The sequence below is a fragment of the Tiliqua scincoides genome, chromosome 7 (assembly GCF_035046505.1).
Source record: "Tiliqua scincoides isolate rTilSci1 chromosome 7, rTilSci1.hap2, whole genome shotgun sequence".
Taxonomy (NCBI): Eukaryota; Metazoa; Chordata; class Lepidosauria; order Squamata; family Scincidae; genus Tiliqua; species Tiliqua scincoides.
This window is the reverse complement of record NC_089827.1, coordinates 18,445,950-18,463,366: the sequence shown is the minus strand read 5'-3', so window position 1 is coordinate 18,463,366 and position 17,417 is coordinate 18,445,950. Positions and strand designations below refer to the sequence as shown.

The 17,417-nt window shown below is 43.1% G+C and overlaps 2 protein-coding genes across 4 annotated transcripts in view; one reads left to right on the top strand and one right to left on the bottom strand.

The window, feature by feature from the left end:
- TMEM117 (transmembrane protein 117) overlaps positions 1 to 17,417 on the bottom strand; it is a 242,335-nt gene that overhangs the window by 201,512 nt on the left and 23,406 nt on the right. The window lies entirely within an intron of this gene.
- LOC136656985 (P2Y purinoceptor 1-like) lies at positions 6,193 to 7,185 on the top strand. Its single transcript, XM_066633533.1, has one exon. It carries the CDS (start codon positions 6,193 to 6,195, stop codon positions 7,183 to 7,185), a length of 993 nt encoding a protein of 330 aa, XP_066489630.1.

Sequence of the window (17,417 nt, the reverse complement as noted above, 5' to 3'; positions counted from 1 at the left end):
TCCTTTGCCTGCAAAACAGGTGCCAAGAAACAGTGGCTCCTGGGTCACAACAGCCCCTCGAGGGGGCTCCATCTAGCAATTTAAATTGCCAACCCCAGAATCAAAACAGGGTGGCCTGGACAAGCAGCCTGAGAGACAGCCGGAGTTTGTGGCAGGCCAGTTTGGGAGATGTCTGTTGTAGCTGTTCATACACTGGGCTCTCAGTATCTGAGAAGGGTTGGTTCTGGGACTCCCCACAGATACCAAAAAAAATATGGATGCTCAAGTTCCTTTAAATTGCATAGTATTTTAAAAGAGTGGGCTTTAAGACCCAGAGGCAGTCTGCTTGAGTGACAGACTAGTTGGCGGCTTCTGTGCTGAAGCGTCTCCGGGCTGGAGAGAGCTGCTGGGTGAGGTGCTGCAAAAGGCAGATAGGAAAGCATGGAAAGCCAGAGCCTGGAGTTGTACATGGTGCGCTTCAAAGAGCAGCACTGGTGGCCAGGAAGGAAGGAAAGGAGGACGGAAGCAAAGGGGATTTTTAAAAAATATTTTTGATCCATCAATGTTTGATCCATCAGGTTCAATCAATGGATGCAAAATTCACGGATACAGAGGGCTCACTGTAATTAGAATTTACGTAACACCATCTGGCTGAAAAGAGCTCCAGGGTATCATCTTGATGCTTTCCATACAACAACCTTGCATGGTAAGTATGGCTATTCCTACAGTGGAGCCAAGGTGGAGAAGAAGCGCCTTGCCTATGGTCAATGAGTGAGTTCATGGCAGAGGGTGAAAGTCAGACCAGGGTCCTCCACTAAAACTGAGTGCAGGAGAATTAGGAAAGAGAGAAGAAAATATTTGTTTACCCACTGAGTAATTAATATGTGGAACTCCTTGTCACAGGATATGGTGATGGTGTCTGACCTGGATGCCTTTTAAAAGGGGATTGGTCAGATTTCTGGAGAAACAGTCCATCACAAGTAACCAGTCGTGATGACTACGTGCAACCTCCTGGTTCTAGGAGTAGGCTATATCTGAATGTCAAATGCAAAGGAGTGGCACCAAGATGCAGGTACCTGGTGATCTTGTGTGCTCCCGGAGGCATCTAGTAGACCACTGTGAGATACAGGAAGCTGGACTAGATAGGCCTGCGGCCTGATCCAGTGGGGCTCTTCTTCTCAGGTCCTGATTTGCATTTCAGCCTCTTATAGCACAATCCTACATGTTTTTCAGAAGTACATCTCATTTTGTCCAATAGGGCTTACTCCCTCAGTAAGGGTGCAATCCTAACCCCTTATGTCAGTGCTTTCCAGTACTGACTTAAAGGCAATGTAGCTCTAAGGTACGGGAGCAAACATTCTCTTACATTCTCAAACATTCTCCGTAAGTGACGCCCAACTGCAGGATGCAGCACAAGTCCCACTGGCATCACTATGTCAGTGCTGGGGTTAGGATTGCACCCTAAATGTGTTCAGGGATGCAGCTCTCACTATAGCTCCACACCATCTCTCCAAAGGATCATGGCTTTGCCACACCTCACTCCTTTCTCAACATGGGCCTCTGCCCCATGTCACTACAAAACAGGGCCATAAGGCGAAAACGGAGCAGGGCCACCCTGCACAAGAAGATCCTTACACACAGACCAGCTAGCTGCTGCTGTGCAAGTCTTGCCTGTACCTTCACAGGCAAACAGCTACTTGGATGCCGTTCAATTTATTCTGCAAAAAGCACTTGAAGCCTAAGTGGCAATCTGCTTCGGAGGTAATGGAGGAAAAAAAGTCCCCAGCATTTCACTGTAAAGTGCGGAGAGGAAGCAGAAAGAGTCGTTCAGCCTCTGAATGAAGGGGAGGAGTCTCAAGTCCCACAAAAAGCCAGGGAAGGTTTTGGCTCACCCTGCTTTCCAAACACAGCTCTCAGCATTTTTGCTGAAGTCACACGGGAAGATTAATGCTTATGAGATTGCATCCCATCCTGGCAAGATCAATGGCAAATTGAAGAGATGCCTTGGAACTGACAGCCCTGCTCTATGAGAAATCCCAGCACTTTTAAACAAGGTAAAAAAAAAAAGAAAAAAAAGCAGTCCACTTATTTCAAGCAGCTTGATATTGTTTTTTCTCTTAAGGGTGACTGGACATGGTCAATATATCTTATTTTATATGCCTAATCGTGGAATGCAAATGCAGCAGTCACAATATTATGCGGCAAGACACTCCATAGCCTAATGCATATATTTCAAGGCAGGAAATATTTTTGAGCAGTTCTTTACCTATAATAAATATCAATCTTGATAATATATTTTGCCTCAGCTGCATTATGCATTAATGTGAAGTGTTTAAAATTTCTACAGGCACAGCTCATTACATCTTCGTGAAGCAAGCCCATCGTGTGTCAAAAGGGGATTTGTTTCACAATTAATAAGCAAATGGTAAAACTTTCATGTGCAATATTAAGTGACATATTAGCAACTCTGCCTTGCAAGTTCAGTACCTGTAAGTGTTTTAGGGTGCAATCCACAGAAGCACTTGGGCCAGCGCAAGTCCCTTGCACCAGCCCAGGAGTGTTGCAAAAAGCACATCAGTGCCTTCTTTAGAGTCAGTTGAGCAGAATCCAGCCCCTGCGCCATCTGGACCTGGTAAGTTTATGCTGATCAGCGCGGGGGGGAGGATTTAGAGAAGGTGGCAGGAGGGCAAAATGGGAGCATTTGGGGTGGAGGAGGGCAGGGGGTGGGCCCAGGAGGGGGGTGAGACTGACATGGGTGACTTTGGCTGGATCCTAACCCCCTCCTGGCCAGCCTGGCATCGCACCAGGCTGCTTGGAACAGCACCAGCTATTTCACTGGCACAGATCCAAGCAGCCCCATAGGAGTGGCTGGTGCATGACACAGGGTAAAGGTACGAATATCCTCTTACTCCAAGTTTCTTGGCAGCTGATTCCTAACCAGCACTCTGCCTATGTCAGCACAGGTTAGGATTGGACTGTAAATTCCACAAAGCTTGAAAGGCTATAGTTGTAAGTATATATAGTGTCTCTCATCTTATACAACATACAATTATGTCAGCTACATTATTTCAACACACACAAATAGAAAAAAATAAACGAGATTATTAATTACGTTAATTCTTTGCTCTACAATGCATTGCTTTGTGCAACAGTACAATCCTATGAGTGTGAACTCGGAAGTCAGTCCCTTTTTGTTCAACAGCCTGTACTCCCAGGTAAGTGCCTTTAGGATGACAGTTTCAGTGAAGAAACGCAATTCGCATGACAGGCTGGCCTTAGTTTGGCAAGAGAGTTACCAATGATGAAGAAAAAGGCCCAAGTCTTAACTTAAGATATAGTTAAGTAGGAGGTGTTAAAATACTGTTGGTTCTATGGAAATGCACAGGAAGGTTAATTCAATGTACATATGTAGGTACAAGGATACAATTGCTCCAACAAAAAATGTTGATTTTGGAGTATACTGCAGATCTCCGTCACATCTCCGTCACAGTTTAGGAAAATTGCCTATCCCAGCCCCATGCTAAATACATAGCTATCTTTTTCTCCCTGCAGAACAAAAAGCAGTTCAGATGGTATCATATATATTGGGGAAAGGGCATGAAAGGAAAGGATTAAACTATTATTACCTTCAAAACAGTAATACGGGGTTGCTAATTAGTAAAATAAAAAATACAATCTTGTTTGAGCTCAGATGAGTGTGGCTGAGAACTGAAAGAGCCACATTGATGCACATGTTCCAGGATTCCATGTAACCAGGGGCGGATCCAAGGGAGGGGGCAAATGGTTGTGTAGTTTCCCCCAAACAGTCATGCCCCTGCTGGGATGGACAGCAAAGTTGGGTGCAGGGGGAATGCCCACTGGGCAGGGTGAGAGGGGAGAGTCAGAATGGGAGCTCATATCTACCTGGCAGGTAGATCTGGACTCCAAGTTCGAATGGTAGCCCAGGTCTACCTGCCAAGAAGAAGTGGCTCCAGAGGGTAGCTGGAATGGGAGCCCTAGGACTACCCTGTGGGTAGATCTGGGCTCCAAGTCCGGACTGGAGCCCAGGTCTACCCACCCAGCAAACCTCAACTATGGAGGCTGAAGTTCAACTGGGAGCCCAGGTCTACCCACCAGGTTGACCAGGGCTTTGGAATTAAAGTAGTGCTCATAGCCCTGCCCACAACACAAACACTGGATCCACCCCAGTCTGTAACAGTACATTTTGGTCAAGATGTGGTTAAATATTGTAATCTCAGTTTGAATGCTGCCTATTTCTGTTTTTGCTTGTAATCATGGGAGTATGAGAATTAAATCATTAGAAGTGCAGCAGTTGGTTACAGTTCAGGCTTTTTTCAGTTGCAAAAGGACAGACATGGCAATGTTGGAAAGCAATTCTCCAGGTATGAATAACTGGATTGTGGAAATGAGCACATAACATGTGGGGGAAAAAATAGTCTCTTGGGGAATGCAAATGCTTTTCAGAAAACTTTGGGATATGTTCTTACTTGTACAGACTTGTTAAGTGTTCATCCTCCATGAAAAATGTTCTTTACTAATTTGGACATACAAAATATTACTTGTGAGGCTGTAAATAACAAAAAGAGTTAGACATTGGCTTCACCATGCTGAATACTGTCTCTGTGGAAAGTCATCAGTGTTTAAGACCTGTTATTCTATTACATACTGCAATGGAATGTCTATAACAATGTTTCTCAAACTGTGGGTTGGGACCCACTAGGTGAGTGGCGAGCCAATTTCAGGTGGGTTCCCATTCATTTCAATATTTTATTTTTAATATTTTAGACGATGCTACCATGGTATGTGACTGCATTGGGGTAAATGTTACAGATCTGTACTTTTAACAGGGTACTGTGTATATGCTTTTAACAATGATAGTCAATGGGACTTACTCTTGGGTAAGTGTGAGTGGGATTGCAGCCTAGGATTGTGAAAGTTTTTCTGCTTGATGATTTCACTTCCGGTCATGACATCATTTCCAGTGGGTCCTGACAGATTCTCATTCTAAAAAGTGGGTCCCGCTGCTAAATGTGTGAGAACCACTGGTCTATAGGTTTTGGCTTTGGTTTTTTGTTTTAATATTTGTATGTTTTTACTTTTAAAAATCATATAAACAAAAGGAAAGAATTTTTATTAAAGTATCAATTCAAATGGATATTTAGGACAAAAATGGAAAGTGAATTCATGTGCAAAGCTTTCTTTGGTATAATTCCAATTGTATTCATGAAATAGCCTCAAGGGAGAATATAGTGAGCAGCCAAAATTTCCTCGTTCATGCATGTTGATGAATTTGCTGGGAAATTTAAGCAACTAAAAATGGCGAGAAGCATCGTACGAACCAGTTCTTCCCATTGCTGTAGAAAAACCATTTATCTTCGACCCTTCAGCCTAAACAAGTGAAAGTGAACTCGTGGGTTTCTTATCAAATGAGATGGGTTATCAGAGGTATAACCCATGAGGGGCACCTGCCCCAAGTGCTATGCCAAGGGGGCAAGGTTATGCCCCAAAGCTATGCCAAGGGAAGCCTGCTCCTCAGACTCTACCCTAGTTAAAGAGGAGGCGCTGGCAATTTCATATCCCCCATTCTTTCTTCAAAGGAGTGTGTCCACAGAAGGAGCAGGGACACGAAGCCACCACAGGGAGCAGTCCAGAGAGATCCTGGAAATGACATCCTGAGGTCATGTGATGTTGTGATGGCACTGTCCCATACTCCAGGGCAGTGTGTTATGCCTCTGGGGGTTATTAACAGCAATGTGAGTTCTGTCTACTTAAGAGCATACCTGCTCTACAAAGTGAATCAAAAATGGCTTCCTTGTTGTCCCTTTCTTCCAACAGCCGTTGGTAGGGACAATCCTTTCATTAAGCAGTGCAGGAAATTTTGGTGAACCACTAAAGGGCAGCAAATTCTCAAATATTTAGATAAGCCATTTCTGCCCAATTTTGCATATATGTAACACGGATCAAATGTGTACTTCTATGCGCTGGGCAGAAATGGGTTAATAATTAATCGTTACTATTTAGTTTAAAATCACTTGGATTTTTTTTTTTTTTTTTTGCCTTGGGTACCTCTGGTCTCCCATGCATCAGTTCTGTACAACAGAGGTGAATGAAGAGGAGGTAGCTAATTCCAAATTCACACTCTGAAACCTTTCTTAGTTTTTAAAAGCAACATCTTGATTTCTTTTATCCCTTTTAGGCAAAGAACACGAGAAGATGTCAAATGCTACTTCCATTGTTTTCTTCTGTAACACCTACAACGGACTGGAATGGTATTGCTACTTTGTAATGACACTTTGCTTTTTGTCTATGCTACTGGGATTTCTGGGGAACATGTTCACAATTCTGTACTATATGTATATTGTGAAATCATGGACCAGTAGCACGATATTCTTATTTAACCTGGCCTTGTGTGATTTCACTTGGATGCTCACCATCCCGTTTTCTTTCTACTACCACATTCATAAACGAGCCGTGTACGCCACTCAACTATTCTGCCGGTTTAAAAGAATATTCTTCGACATCAACATCTACGGAAGCATCTACTTTCTCACACTGATCAGCTTTGATCGGTATGTCGGGGCCGTTCATCCCATCAGCTCTTTAAAATGGTGGAACAAACACAAGGCCATGTTTTGCACCATCACGATATGGATCCTCATTATTCTAGAGTCGACTCCTGATTTTTATTACACATTTGCCGTCCAAACACAAAAGGAAGCTACAGCTTGCCTGGATAATATTGGAGAATCTCTGTACTATGTGGTGCCTTTCACCATTTCCAGAATTTTATTTGGATTCCTTATCCCAATCGCAGTCATCTTCACATGTTATATACTGATTCTGAAAGCATTACGGCAAATGAAGAACAGCCAACAGAGAAGATCCCGAATTACAAAGCCCTTGATACTGATTTTAGTGGCAATGATTGTTTTTGCTGTGGCATTTGTTCCCTATCACGCCATGATCATGACCGTACTCATTTACAGACTGAGCTACCAACTCAACTCTGATAATATACAACAGATCTTCACCGTTTATAAACTCACAGAGGTCACTTGCAGTATCAGCTGTTGTCTGGATCCTTTCATTTTTATGCTAGCAAGTAAGAAATTCCAAAAGACGTATAAAGCCATCCGGTGTCCTTTTAGACATAGATGTCATTGCTGTCAGTCACGCAGAGTGGGGGATATTGCAATTGACCTGTGATACAGACAGCTGCGGGTAGATGCTTCTGGAGACCACGGCTATCATCTCACACTTTACCTGTGGGTTTCGTAATCATTTTAAGATAGGTGATATCTTTTTGCTGAATAAAACTGTTAGTGCACCAACAATGTTTTCAAGTTCACAGTGGCCTTTGGGAGAGCCACTGGTTCCCAGCATGTGGTTTGGAGACCACAGGCGGTCCATGAGACCCTGAGAAGTGGTCTGCGAGATCTCAGAAAAAAAGATCACCTTTGGTCATTTCAAGCATTTTGCTCCCTCATTGACCACCAGAAAAGATGGACAACAGACTTCTGTAGCTGTCAATGAAGTGTCAGCTGCGGCTGTGGGCAGTCCATTCTCTGCCATCACTTGTAGTCCATGAGGAGGCGGCACTCACTTGGGAGATGCTTCCCTACAGACCACCAGAGAGAGAAGAGAATGAACACCTGCCGCCACAGCTGGCAACAAAATCGGCAACCCAGAAATCTTCTCTATAAATAATAAATCTGATAAATCTCTAATAAATATTCTCTAATTATTACAAATGTAATTGTGTTTTTTGTGGGCAGAGAGCAGTTCGGTCCACGCTAATTCCAATTTTTGCCTTAATGGTCCATGAGCTCCTAAAGGTTGGGAACCACTGGGATAAGTGAGCTAGAGACAAGTTATTTGAAGCTCAAAAACTGCTAACTGTCTCCAAACTGTGCTGGTCCATCCAATTTAACCTGCTCTAAGCCAGGGTTTCTGTCCCTGTTTCTCTGTCACACTCTGGAATTTCAGCTAACTGCCATACACCTTTGGCTAGTGATGTCCTAGTGAAAATATATGAGAGCTGTCATTTAGATCAGCAATTTTCAAACTTTTTCATCCCCTCTAACTTTACTTGTTCATCTCATATTTTGACAAATTGACATTTAGGCCCCAATCATAACAGAGAGGTGCGCCGGAGCAGTGAATGCTCTGCTGGCGCACCAGGTCTTCATGCTGTCACAAAAGCACCATAAGACTCTTTGCAATGGTGGGAAGGCTGAAGCAAGCTAGATGCAAGCAGCTAGAGTAGTGCCCGTCGGAGCAGGTAAATCCGACGTAGGGGCAGGGGAGGATGGGGTGGAACAAAACAGGAGGGGTGCAATGTGTGCAGGGTGGGCCAATCAGGTCCAGGAGGGGGGCAGGATTATCAGCGTGCACCATATCTTATGTTCCCCCACAGGCCTGATCTGTTGACATGGATCAGCACAGACTGTGTGCCAGCAGTATCACTGGTATAGCTCCAAGTTGACCCATTTTGGCTGCTGGAGCTTACCCCAGAGCAAGGAAGCAAATATACCCTTACCCCCAAAGAGACCTCCAACATCCAAAACTCCCCCATGGGATGTAGCATAACAACGTAGGGGAATTTAGGTAAGATTGGGCTGCTCATGTATCTATCATTTTCCACCTTTCCGTGTTCAATTTTTTTTAAAAATGCTATCTTTGATTGCTTTAGGGAGAAGCCCAAGATCATCCCCAGGCTTCTCTTAGGGCTTTCATCAACTGGTACACAGTTGCTCAAATTCAGGCTGCTAAATTTAGCAGAGGCCCTTCAAACAACTGCAGTGCTAGTTAGGAGGGTTTACCCAGTGGGAGAGACTGCCCCCCTACCGTAGTAGGTGAATGTTGTCCTGACCACTAAAGTGCTCACTCTTTACCTGTAATCTCTGGTTCAGGCCACAAAGACCTGCCATCTAGCCAAAACTGTAAGAACCAGTCTCCCTTTCTTTTCTTTCACTCCCTTAAATTTCCTCCTTTCCCCCTTCCTTCCTTCCTGTTACTCTAAAATCCCCAGTTTTCCAGCCTCAGTTTCCCCTGGGTAACCCACATAATGTCTCTCTCACTCTCTTCTTCCCCCTTTGCAAGCTTGCACCATTATGTGCCTATGGATTTCCTATTACCTTCCTTCTTCCTCTTCTGTCTGTACATTGCATCCACTTACATTTAGGACCCAAATGTATGAATGGCAAAGACTGTTTTATTGTGGTTCCCTTCCCCTATTGTTGCTAAATTACCCCTCCCCCCAAGTAAAAGTTTAAGCACCTTTCACCCTTCCCCTTTCCTTGCTGAACCACTGAGCTGCAGCCACTGGCCATTATGCAGGGTCTCAGCACAAAGAATAATTACCCCCCATGTATGCATATTATCACGTCTTTAAAAGCCCACCCAAAAACATTAGCCACTTATTTGTCTGAAGGTAGCTCCTTGTGTACCACCAGAAAATACCCCAATGCTTCCCTGAATTTCAGAAGCATGTGAAGCCCTTGTGAGAGACTGGTAAGGCAAAATATGTTGCTATTTTTTAGATAGGGGCTTAAGAAAAAAAAAAAAAAACCCTTGATGTGCAGAAGAAAGATTCCCACAAGCCCCTTTGGAGTCTGGCCTTTGTTAATGATTACAACATTGGTGATCGGTAAATATTTCTAAATTAATCACTGGAGGTCTTGTAGAGAAAACAGCTTTATGTTTGTCCAGGATAGCTAATATTGGGTCTCCATGGTCCACGAATAAAGAGAAATAATGGCTATTTTATCAGAACCAGATTCACTCCCAAGTGCAAACATCTTCCATACAGCCTTGGTGTATATTTTTAGCCATTTCTCTTTATTTGGCTACAAACAACCTTTTTAAAGCACCTTCTCAAAAATACCAGTTTGTTTTGCTGAGCGTTGGCATCTGAATACAAAGATTTGATCTGAGCCTAGCAGACGTAAAAGCCCTTCAATTTTGTCAACATGTTTTTGACATGGGGTGGGGGGTACACAAGCTGAGTCTCCTTATCTTTGGATTTTCCATCTGTGGATCTGGCTCAACCTGAACCCTCCAAAGGTGACTAGAGCTGTGCTTCAGCTGCCTTCAGAGGGCTTTCTGAGGCCCGCAGAGGCCGCACACGTCCACCTGCCTTCAATAGGCAAAAAACAGGCTTCCCCGGCCCTCCTAATGCCTTTCAAACGCATAAACCAATTGCTAATTGGGTAAGAGGCACTTTTCAAGTGGGTGCTCCTTTTTTTAGCAGGGGGAGAGTAACTGGCCCACCTCACCCCAGCACTGTCTGTTCTAGTGGCTGTCTGCTGGTATTCATTTGCATCTTTTTAGATTGTGAGTCCTTTTGGGACAGGGAGCCATTTAGTTATTTGATTTTTCTCTGTAAACTGCTTTGTGAACTTTTAGTTGAAAAGCGGTATATAAATACTGTTAATAATTAATAATAATAAACCAGAGAGCCATGGTGGTGTAGTGGTTTGGGAGGTGGACTTAGACCTGGATGATCCAGGTTCAAATCCCCCCTTAGCCACAAAGCTTCCTGGGTGACCTTGGGCCAGTCACTTTCTCTCAGCCTCACCTACCTCACAGGGTTGTTGTGAGGACAAGAAAGAGGGGAGGAGCAGCTGTGTAAACCATCCTGAGCTCTTTGGAGGAAGGGCGGTATAAAAATGTGAAAAATAAATAAACACATCATTTCTGGTTTTCATCGGAAAACCGGAAGTCACTTTTTTGCCTATTGAAGACAAAACACATACTTTTTCACTGCCCAACATGCCCCCTTCCTTTCCTTGGACTTATGCCAGCTACATAGCTGGTAGGGGCCCAAGGAGATTCACTGTTGACAAAGTGGCTTAATGAGGGGTAAGTAAAAAAGATTTTACTTACCGCTCATTGGTCCTCTGGTTGCCCCCCCACCAATCACTGCATGCAGCATGTGCTATGGAATGGCAGGGGATAGAACTGGGCTGTCAAATCAGCAACTAGTTTAAAGTTTTGTACACTGTAGAACTAGTTCCGGTTTTATCTCCCCAAGCTAAGAAACTATTTTACCTGCCCCCAAACATATAGTGGAGAACACACTTGACATTACAAAGTTTCAGAAACTTTTCTTCTCCCATGGTACTTGATCAGGTGTCGAACATGCTTATTATTTGCGCCAGATGTTCCTGCAGCCATAGCGCGCTACCGTTGAAATAGTGTGTGTATCCATTGTGCAAGCTAACACGCAACATCTGAGTGAGTAGCTGCCCAGTTGTGTAATCTGAACTTCTACAGGACTTGGCAAATCTTTGTTTCACATAACGTTCTGAAAATTTAAATTTTCTTTATTTTCTTTTTTAAAAGGCTGTTTGTTCATTGCGCACAGCTAATTCTGATATCACCCTGATGAAACTGTTTCCAGACAAATCCAAAGGCACCCGACACCTGTTCATATTTGCCTAATGATATTTTAAATCTGTGCACACAGGGTTTTTTTTGTGTTTCATTCATTTGTTTGATATGACAAACACAAACAGTGTGAAACAAGTTCATTCTATTTTCCTCAAAGGAGAACAATTAACCGATACAGTCAATAGACAATGTCAACCACTTATCTGATTTAAAATATATGCTGCAAGCTGTGCTCCTTCTTGCATGACTTCTGTCAATATAAAAATCCAACCAGCACCTCGGATACTATTAATGGTCTTATATGTTCTTAGGGGAGGAAGGTGCAGAACTTACCAATTGTCATGCATATTTAAACTCTGTGTGTGTGGTTTTGTGATCTACAGTGTACTTTGCATACACAAACACACCCAGTGGGAGTCACTTCCTAGGAGTCATCTCCTAAATCTACTGCTTCAAATTTACACAAGCTACTGCACAAAAGGCTCTAACTTCCAAAGGCCAGATTCTGGGTCACTGGGGAACAAATGTCCCCTTACCTCTGGGAGACCTCCAGCAGCATCTCTTCCCATGCTGGATGCAAGGGAATCTCTTACAGCACCACACAGAAATTTAATTAGGATTGTGCTTCCCATTGCCGTGTTTTGCTCCTTGTCTAGCTCTATAACATTTTTTAACCAATTTCTGCCCATTTGACAGGTGTATACATTTAATCCCTGTTGTGTATATGCAACATCAAGCAGAAATGGCTGAATTTGGGGAGACCAGAACTGTACATAGAATTCCAAGTGCAGTCACACTAATTACAGCATTAGGACACCAGCCATTTTATTTTCATTTTTCCCAATACTCCCTAGCACAAAATTTCCTTTTACCACAACTGCCGCACATTTCATTCAGCTAACATATCAAGATATATTTCCCAGTTAATCCTCTTCAGAACTCAGTACTATGTATGTGATGTTAGGATTTTATTTTTCCTGTCCCAAGGAACATCACTTGACATCAATCAGAGGTTCTCCTGGTTTGGAAACCCTCGATGCAGGTGCTGGAGTATTGGCTTGCGCTGAATGGGGTTGCACTCCCCCTGAAGGAGCAGGTCCGCAGCTTGGGGGTCCACCTGGACTCGCAGCTGCCCCTGGATTCCCAGGTGGCGGCTGTGGCTAGGGGGGCCTTTGCTCAGCTTTGGCTGGTGCGCCAGCTGCGGCCATACTTGGATCGTGCAGACCTGGCCACGGTGATCCATGCCACGGTGACATCGAGGCTAGATTATTGTAACGCGCTCTATGTGGAGCTGCCCTTGAAGATGGTCTGGAAACGGCAACTAATGCAGAATGCAGCGGCCTGTGTGGTTACTGGAGGTAGGCGGTTTGACTGTCAGTCCGCTTCTCCAGCGGATGCACTGGCTGCCCATTCGTTTCCAGGCCCAATTCAAGGTGCTGATTTTGACCTTTAAAGCCCTATACTGCTCTGGGCCAGGGTATCTTAGAGATCACCTACTCCCTTACAATCTGGCTCATCCTCTTAGGTCACCAGAGAAGGCCTTCTTAAAAGTGCCGCCACCTAGGGAGGTATGTGGGGCAGCGGCAAGAAACTAGGGCTTCTCAGTAGTGGCACCAACGCTATGGAATTCCCTTCCCCTTGACTTAAGAACAGCTCCCTCTCTTGAAACTTTCTGGTGAGGCCTGAAGACCCTTCTGTTTAGACAAGCCTTCTGAGTTCCCGGCCTTTTTTATATCTCTTAACATTTTTTAACATCTGCTCACAGACCTGATCCTTTTCTAATTTGCTGCCCTATACTCTTACCTGATTAGTTTTTATCTGATTACTGTTTTTATGATATGTTATGTTTTTATCTGCTTTTAAATTATGCTTTTAACTTGTTTTAACCTTGTTTGTAAGCCTCCTTGAGTCCCTTCGGGGAGAAAGGCGGGGTTAAAATAAAGTATAATAATAATAATCACTTTACATTTAAGGTCAAATTCCTCCTACATGGATGAGAAAGCACAGAGATGCCCTCTCACAACCAAAGCAGGTTTGTCAAACACATTCTGAATGATGATAAGATACAAATTCTTAATTATTTATATGAAGACTTGGAGGAGGTTCACTGTAAAACCACCACTGCATAAAGATTTTTTTTTAACGTAAGTATAAAATATATCACGTTCTGTTCATTCCCTTCCTTAGCAATAACACAACCTGTGAGAAACTGCAATGTTTTTTTCAATGAAGGTAACTGTCCTTGAATGACTGGACAAACTGGACATTGACATTTGATCTAATCTAATTGATATATAAGTCCATGTATTATATGCCATATGCTAAATAAAATAAACTGCAGTATTAAAGAAGACCATAATAAATCCAGAGCCTGCTTTAAGGTGAAGACCAGCCTGGCAGCTTCCCTCTGAATTTTGCAGCTGCTCGCAGCTTGAAGATGCATCATGCAATTTTAACACACGTCTGATTTTTACAGCTTTTGACTCTATCTAAAAGAAGGCACAGAAACCAATGTGGGGGAGGGGGGAATGAATGAAGTCAGATCAATTTCTGGCAGGACAAGAACAGTAAAATGAAGGAAGGATGACAGCTTTGTGCATTTCCATCAACAAAGAACATCAGTTCAGTTTCAGGTGATAAAACTTGGGACGCTTATAGCAGATTTCCATGGAAAAAAAACATGGTTTAAACAAAATGGCTGTCTCTAGATCAAATGAAGATAGGCAAAGAAAATCTAAATGATCCTTCAGAAAACCTCCACTAAAAAGTTTTGTAGCTTTCGACTTCCAAGTGACTATATGAGCCAAAATCTAAGCATTTTTATGCACTAAATTTATTCACTTGGCATATGCTTCTATGGCAGTGCACAGTTTAAGACAGTTATAACAGCACAATCAACAAAATGATTGTCACATGAATGTCAAAGTCCAGGGAGTCTTCACTACTTAGGAAAAACAGGATGGGTGAGTGAGGCTGCCAAAGTATGGAATGTTTACAGTGACCTCTGGTGGACAATCTTGCTACTAGTTTCTTATTTTACATGAACCTAGAGTAGGGGGAGCTGATGGAAATGGCAAAAACCTATAAATAGGGGAGTTGGAAAATGGATATTTTTTTTAATTTGCTGATTAAAACTGCAAAATGTGGTGTTTGGGTTTTTAATTCAAACACAACTTATATTCTAATTTTTTTTTAAAGGTACAGATTACTGGAAAAGTAATCTATTTTAACCAGATGCAGTCCACAACCAGTAGAGAGTTGATAATTTGGTTCCAAATCTGGAAAAAAACAATATATCATAGTGACTCCATAAAGCACACACATGTCCAATTACCATCATCTTCCTGTCTTTAAAAGTAGGAGGTGGATCACACCAAATTCCATCCCCCTTCTCAGGTTCTGACCCGCCTGCACGGATCAATGCGGACTTGTGCCAGCAATATCACTGGTGCAGGTCCAAGTTGACCCATAGCAATTGCTTGGGCTTACCCCAGGGCAGGGGGACAAATGTCCCCTTACCCCAAGGACAATGATTCTGAAACGTTTTCATCTGGCTGCTCCCTTGACCTACTGGGCCACTGGTTACAGCTCCCAATTACAATGCAATACATTGTATACGGTGGTGGGTTTTTCACAAGGATTCTGCGGCGTCCCTGTCTGGTTTCCACAGTTCCCAGGGGGAGTTATATCTCACAGTTTCGGTGCCATTGCCCAAGGAGACCTCCAGCAACCAAAACCCCCCCACAGATGCAGCCTTTTACTGAGAAACACCCCATTCACTTCATGTGGAACTTGGGTGGAAGCAGTTCCTAAGCAAAAAGAACCTGCCAGTGAAGTTCTGGGATTCAGTAAAAGAATAACCAGTGCATAGACATTTTTTCCAGCTTGTAAAAATGGAAGTGCATAACAGGAACTTCTGGGAAGGGCTGCTCGCTTTTTTATTTTTAGAAGGACATTTGCATCTTCAGTGGTACATGATGCCAAGTTTTTATTTCCAAGTCAACCAAATAATTGGCCACAGGCCACAGCTGGAAACTGATGAGCCTGCATTCATAGTCAGCAGCTGGCTGTCAGTTCAGGTATTTTTGATTAGGCAGATATTCTTAAAGCCGTCAGTCACAAGTATTCCGGTAAAGGGATTGGTATTATTTTGAGATGGCAGGCAAAAGGGACCAGATGCAAACCCTTTCATCTGAAATATGAAGGCAAACATAAAGACTGAAATCCTATATACACTTTCCAGGGAGCAAGCTCTATTGAACATAATGGAAATTACTTCTGAGTAGACATGCAAAGGACTGCGCTATAAAACAGCCATAATAAACCTTAAGCCATTAATTATCAGGGTCACTACATTCCAGATGAGTCTTATGATTAGACAACCTGGGATGGTGGTCAAAGACATATTATGTCATGCTTTGGTTACAGCTAGGACAGGCTGCAGGGTCAAACGTGCAAGAAGTAGCCCAGACCAAGTGGATCAATCCAACAGTAGGTCACTGGCAAGGTGAGGGCATCTGTGTTGCTACTTTGAGAAACTGCTCAGACCAGGCACCGGGGATAGTCACTAGGGTATTTGCATCCTGGACAATTGTGCCCTGGTCATTGGCATCCCTGGACATCCATGTCTGGTTTTTCTTGCATCCTAGTCATTTACATTCCACTATAACTAGGCAACAAACAGATTCTAACTGGGACGCAATCCCCACAATATATATCCTAAGCATCTTATCCGTAACCCTACCTTTGTGTTTCAAAAATAAAAAATACATCTAATATAAAAAAATACATATATTAGGACACAAATATCCGGGATGCAAAAAGAACAGAAGCAAATGTCTAAAACCAGGACCCATTTCACCAGGACTCAGTTGTCCAGGACACAATGGTCATGTCGCTTCAGTGATCAGTTGATTGCCTTCAGGCCCAGTCAGCTGGCCAGCATTACCCTCTAAAACAGTGATTTTCAACCCTTTTCATCTCGTGGCACACTGGCAAGGCACTAAAATGATCAAGGCACACTATCAGCTTTTTGACAACTGACAAGGCACACTGTGCTTCAATGGGGGCTCACATCCCCCAATAGTCCTATTGATAAATAACCCTCTCCCAAATTCCCGCGGCACACCTGGGGACCATTCGCGGCACACCAGTGTGCCACGGCACAGTGGTTGAAAACGGCTGCTCTAAAACAGCAGTTTTCAACCATCTCACAGCATAGCGAGAAGGCACCTTGCCATTGCGACTGGCTATTCTGTATGGAAAGAAAACTCATCATAATATTGGACACTTTAGCTAAAATATGTTTGCACTGAAAGTTGACACTAAACTGTGTCAATCTCCCTTTCCCAGCTCCCTTGCCCACTTCCCTATACTTCCATCAGACTTATTCTGGCCTCTGGGGTGGGAAAAGTGAATGAACAACAAATGAAACATGACATTCATAACTCACTCATGCCTCTAGCATTCTTTAAAAAACAACAACACCAAGTAATGAATGGAATTCATTTGTAGCCATTTTTCACTTAAAGGAGTGCACAATCCCAGTTTCATCCAGTTGCTGTAACTACCAATAATTAAATCAGGATACAATTACTTCTGTGTCCTTATTACTCAGCTAGAACTCAAAACGACCTTTGTATGATCAAAATTTGTTTTCATCTTTAGTTTGAATGAGTCTGTCTGCACGCTGCAAAGCAAGGCCCCACTCTCAAGGATCTGTGCTAGTCGAACAGAGGCAGGAGATTGTTGACATGGAACAGGGATGAAGATAATAGCAAGATGTTCCCATCCTAGGTACAAGACAGTCTCATCAATTTTTGACAAGTTCATCTCAAAGCTATATTACACTGCATCACTTTCTAAGCAATTGGGGAATATTTCAAATTTGATTCAAATGTTACCCTTTCCTTCTAGTACAACAATTCTCTCAAGGCCAGCTCTGCAATCATTCTGTCACTGCACCAGATTTGCTCTCCCCATTATCAAGCTTTCCTATGCAACAAAAAAAAGGTGTTCCCCCCATTACTACTTGGGAATAAAAA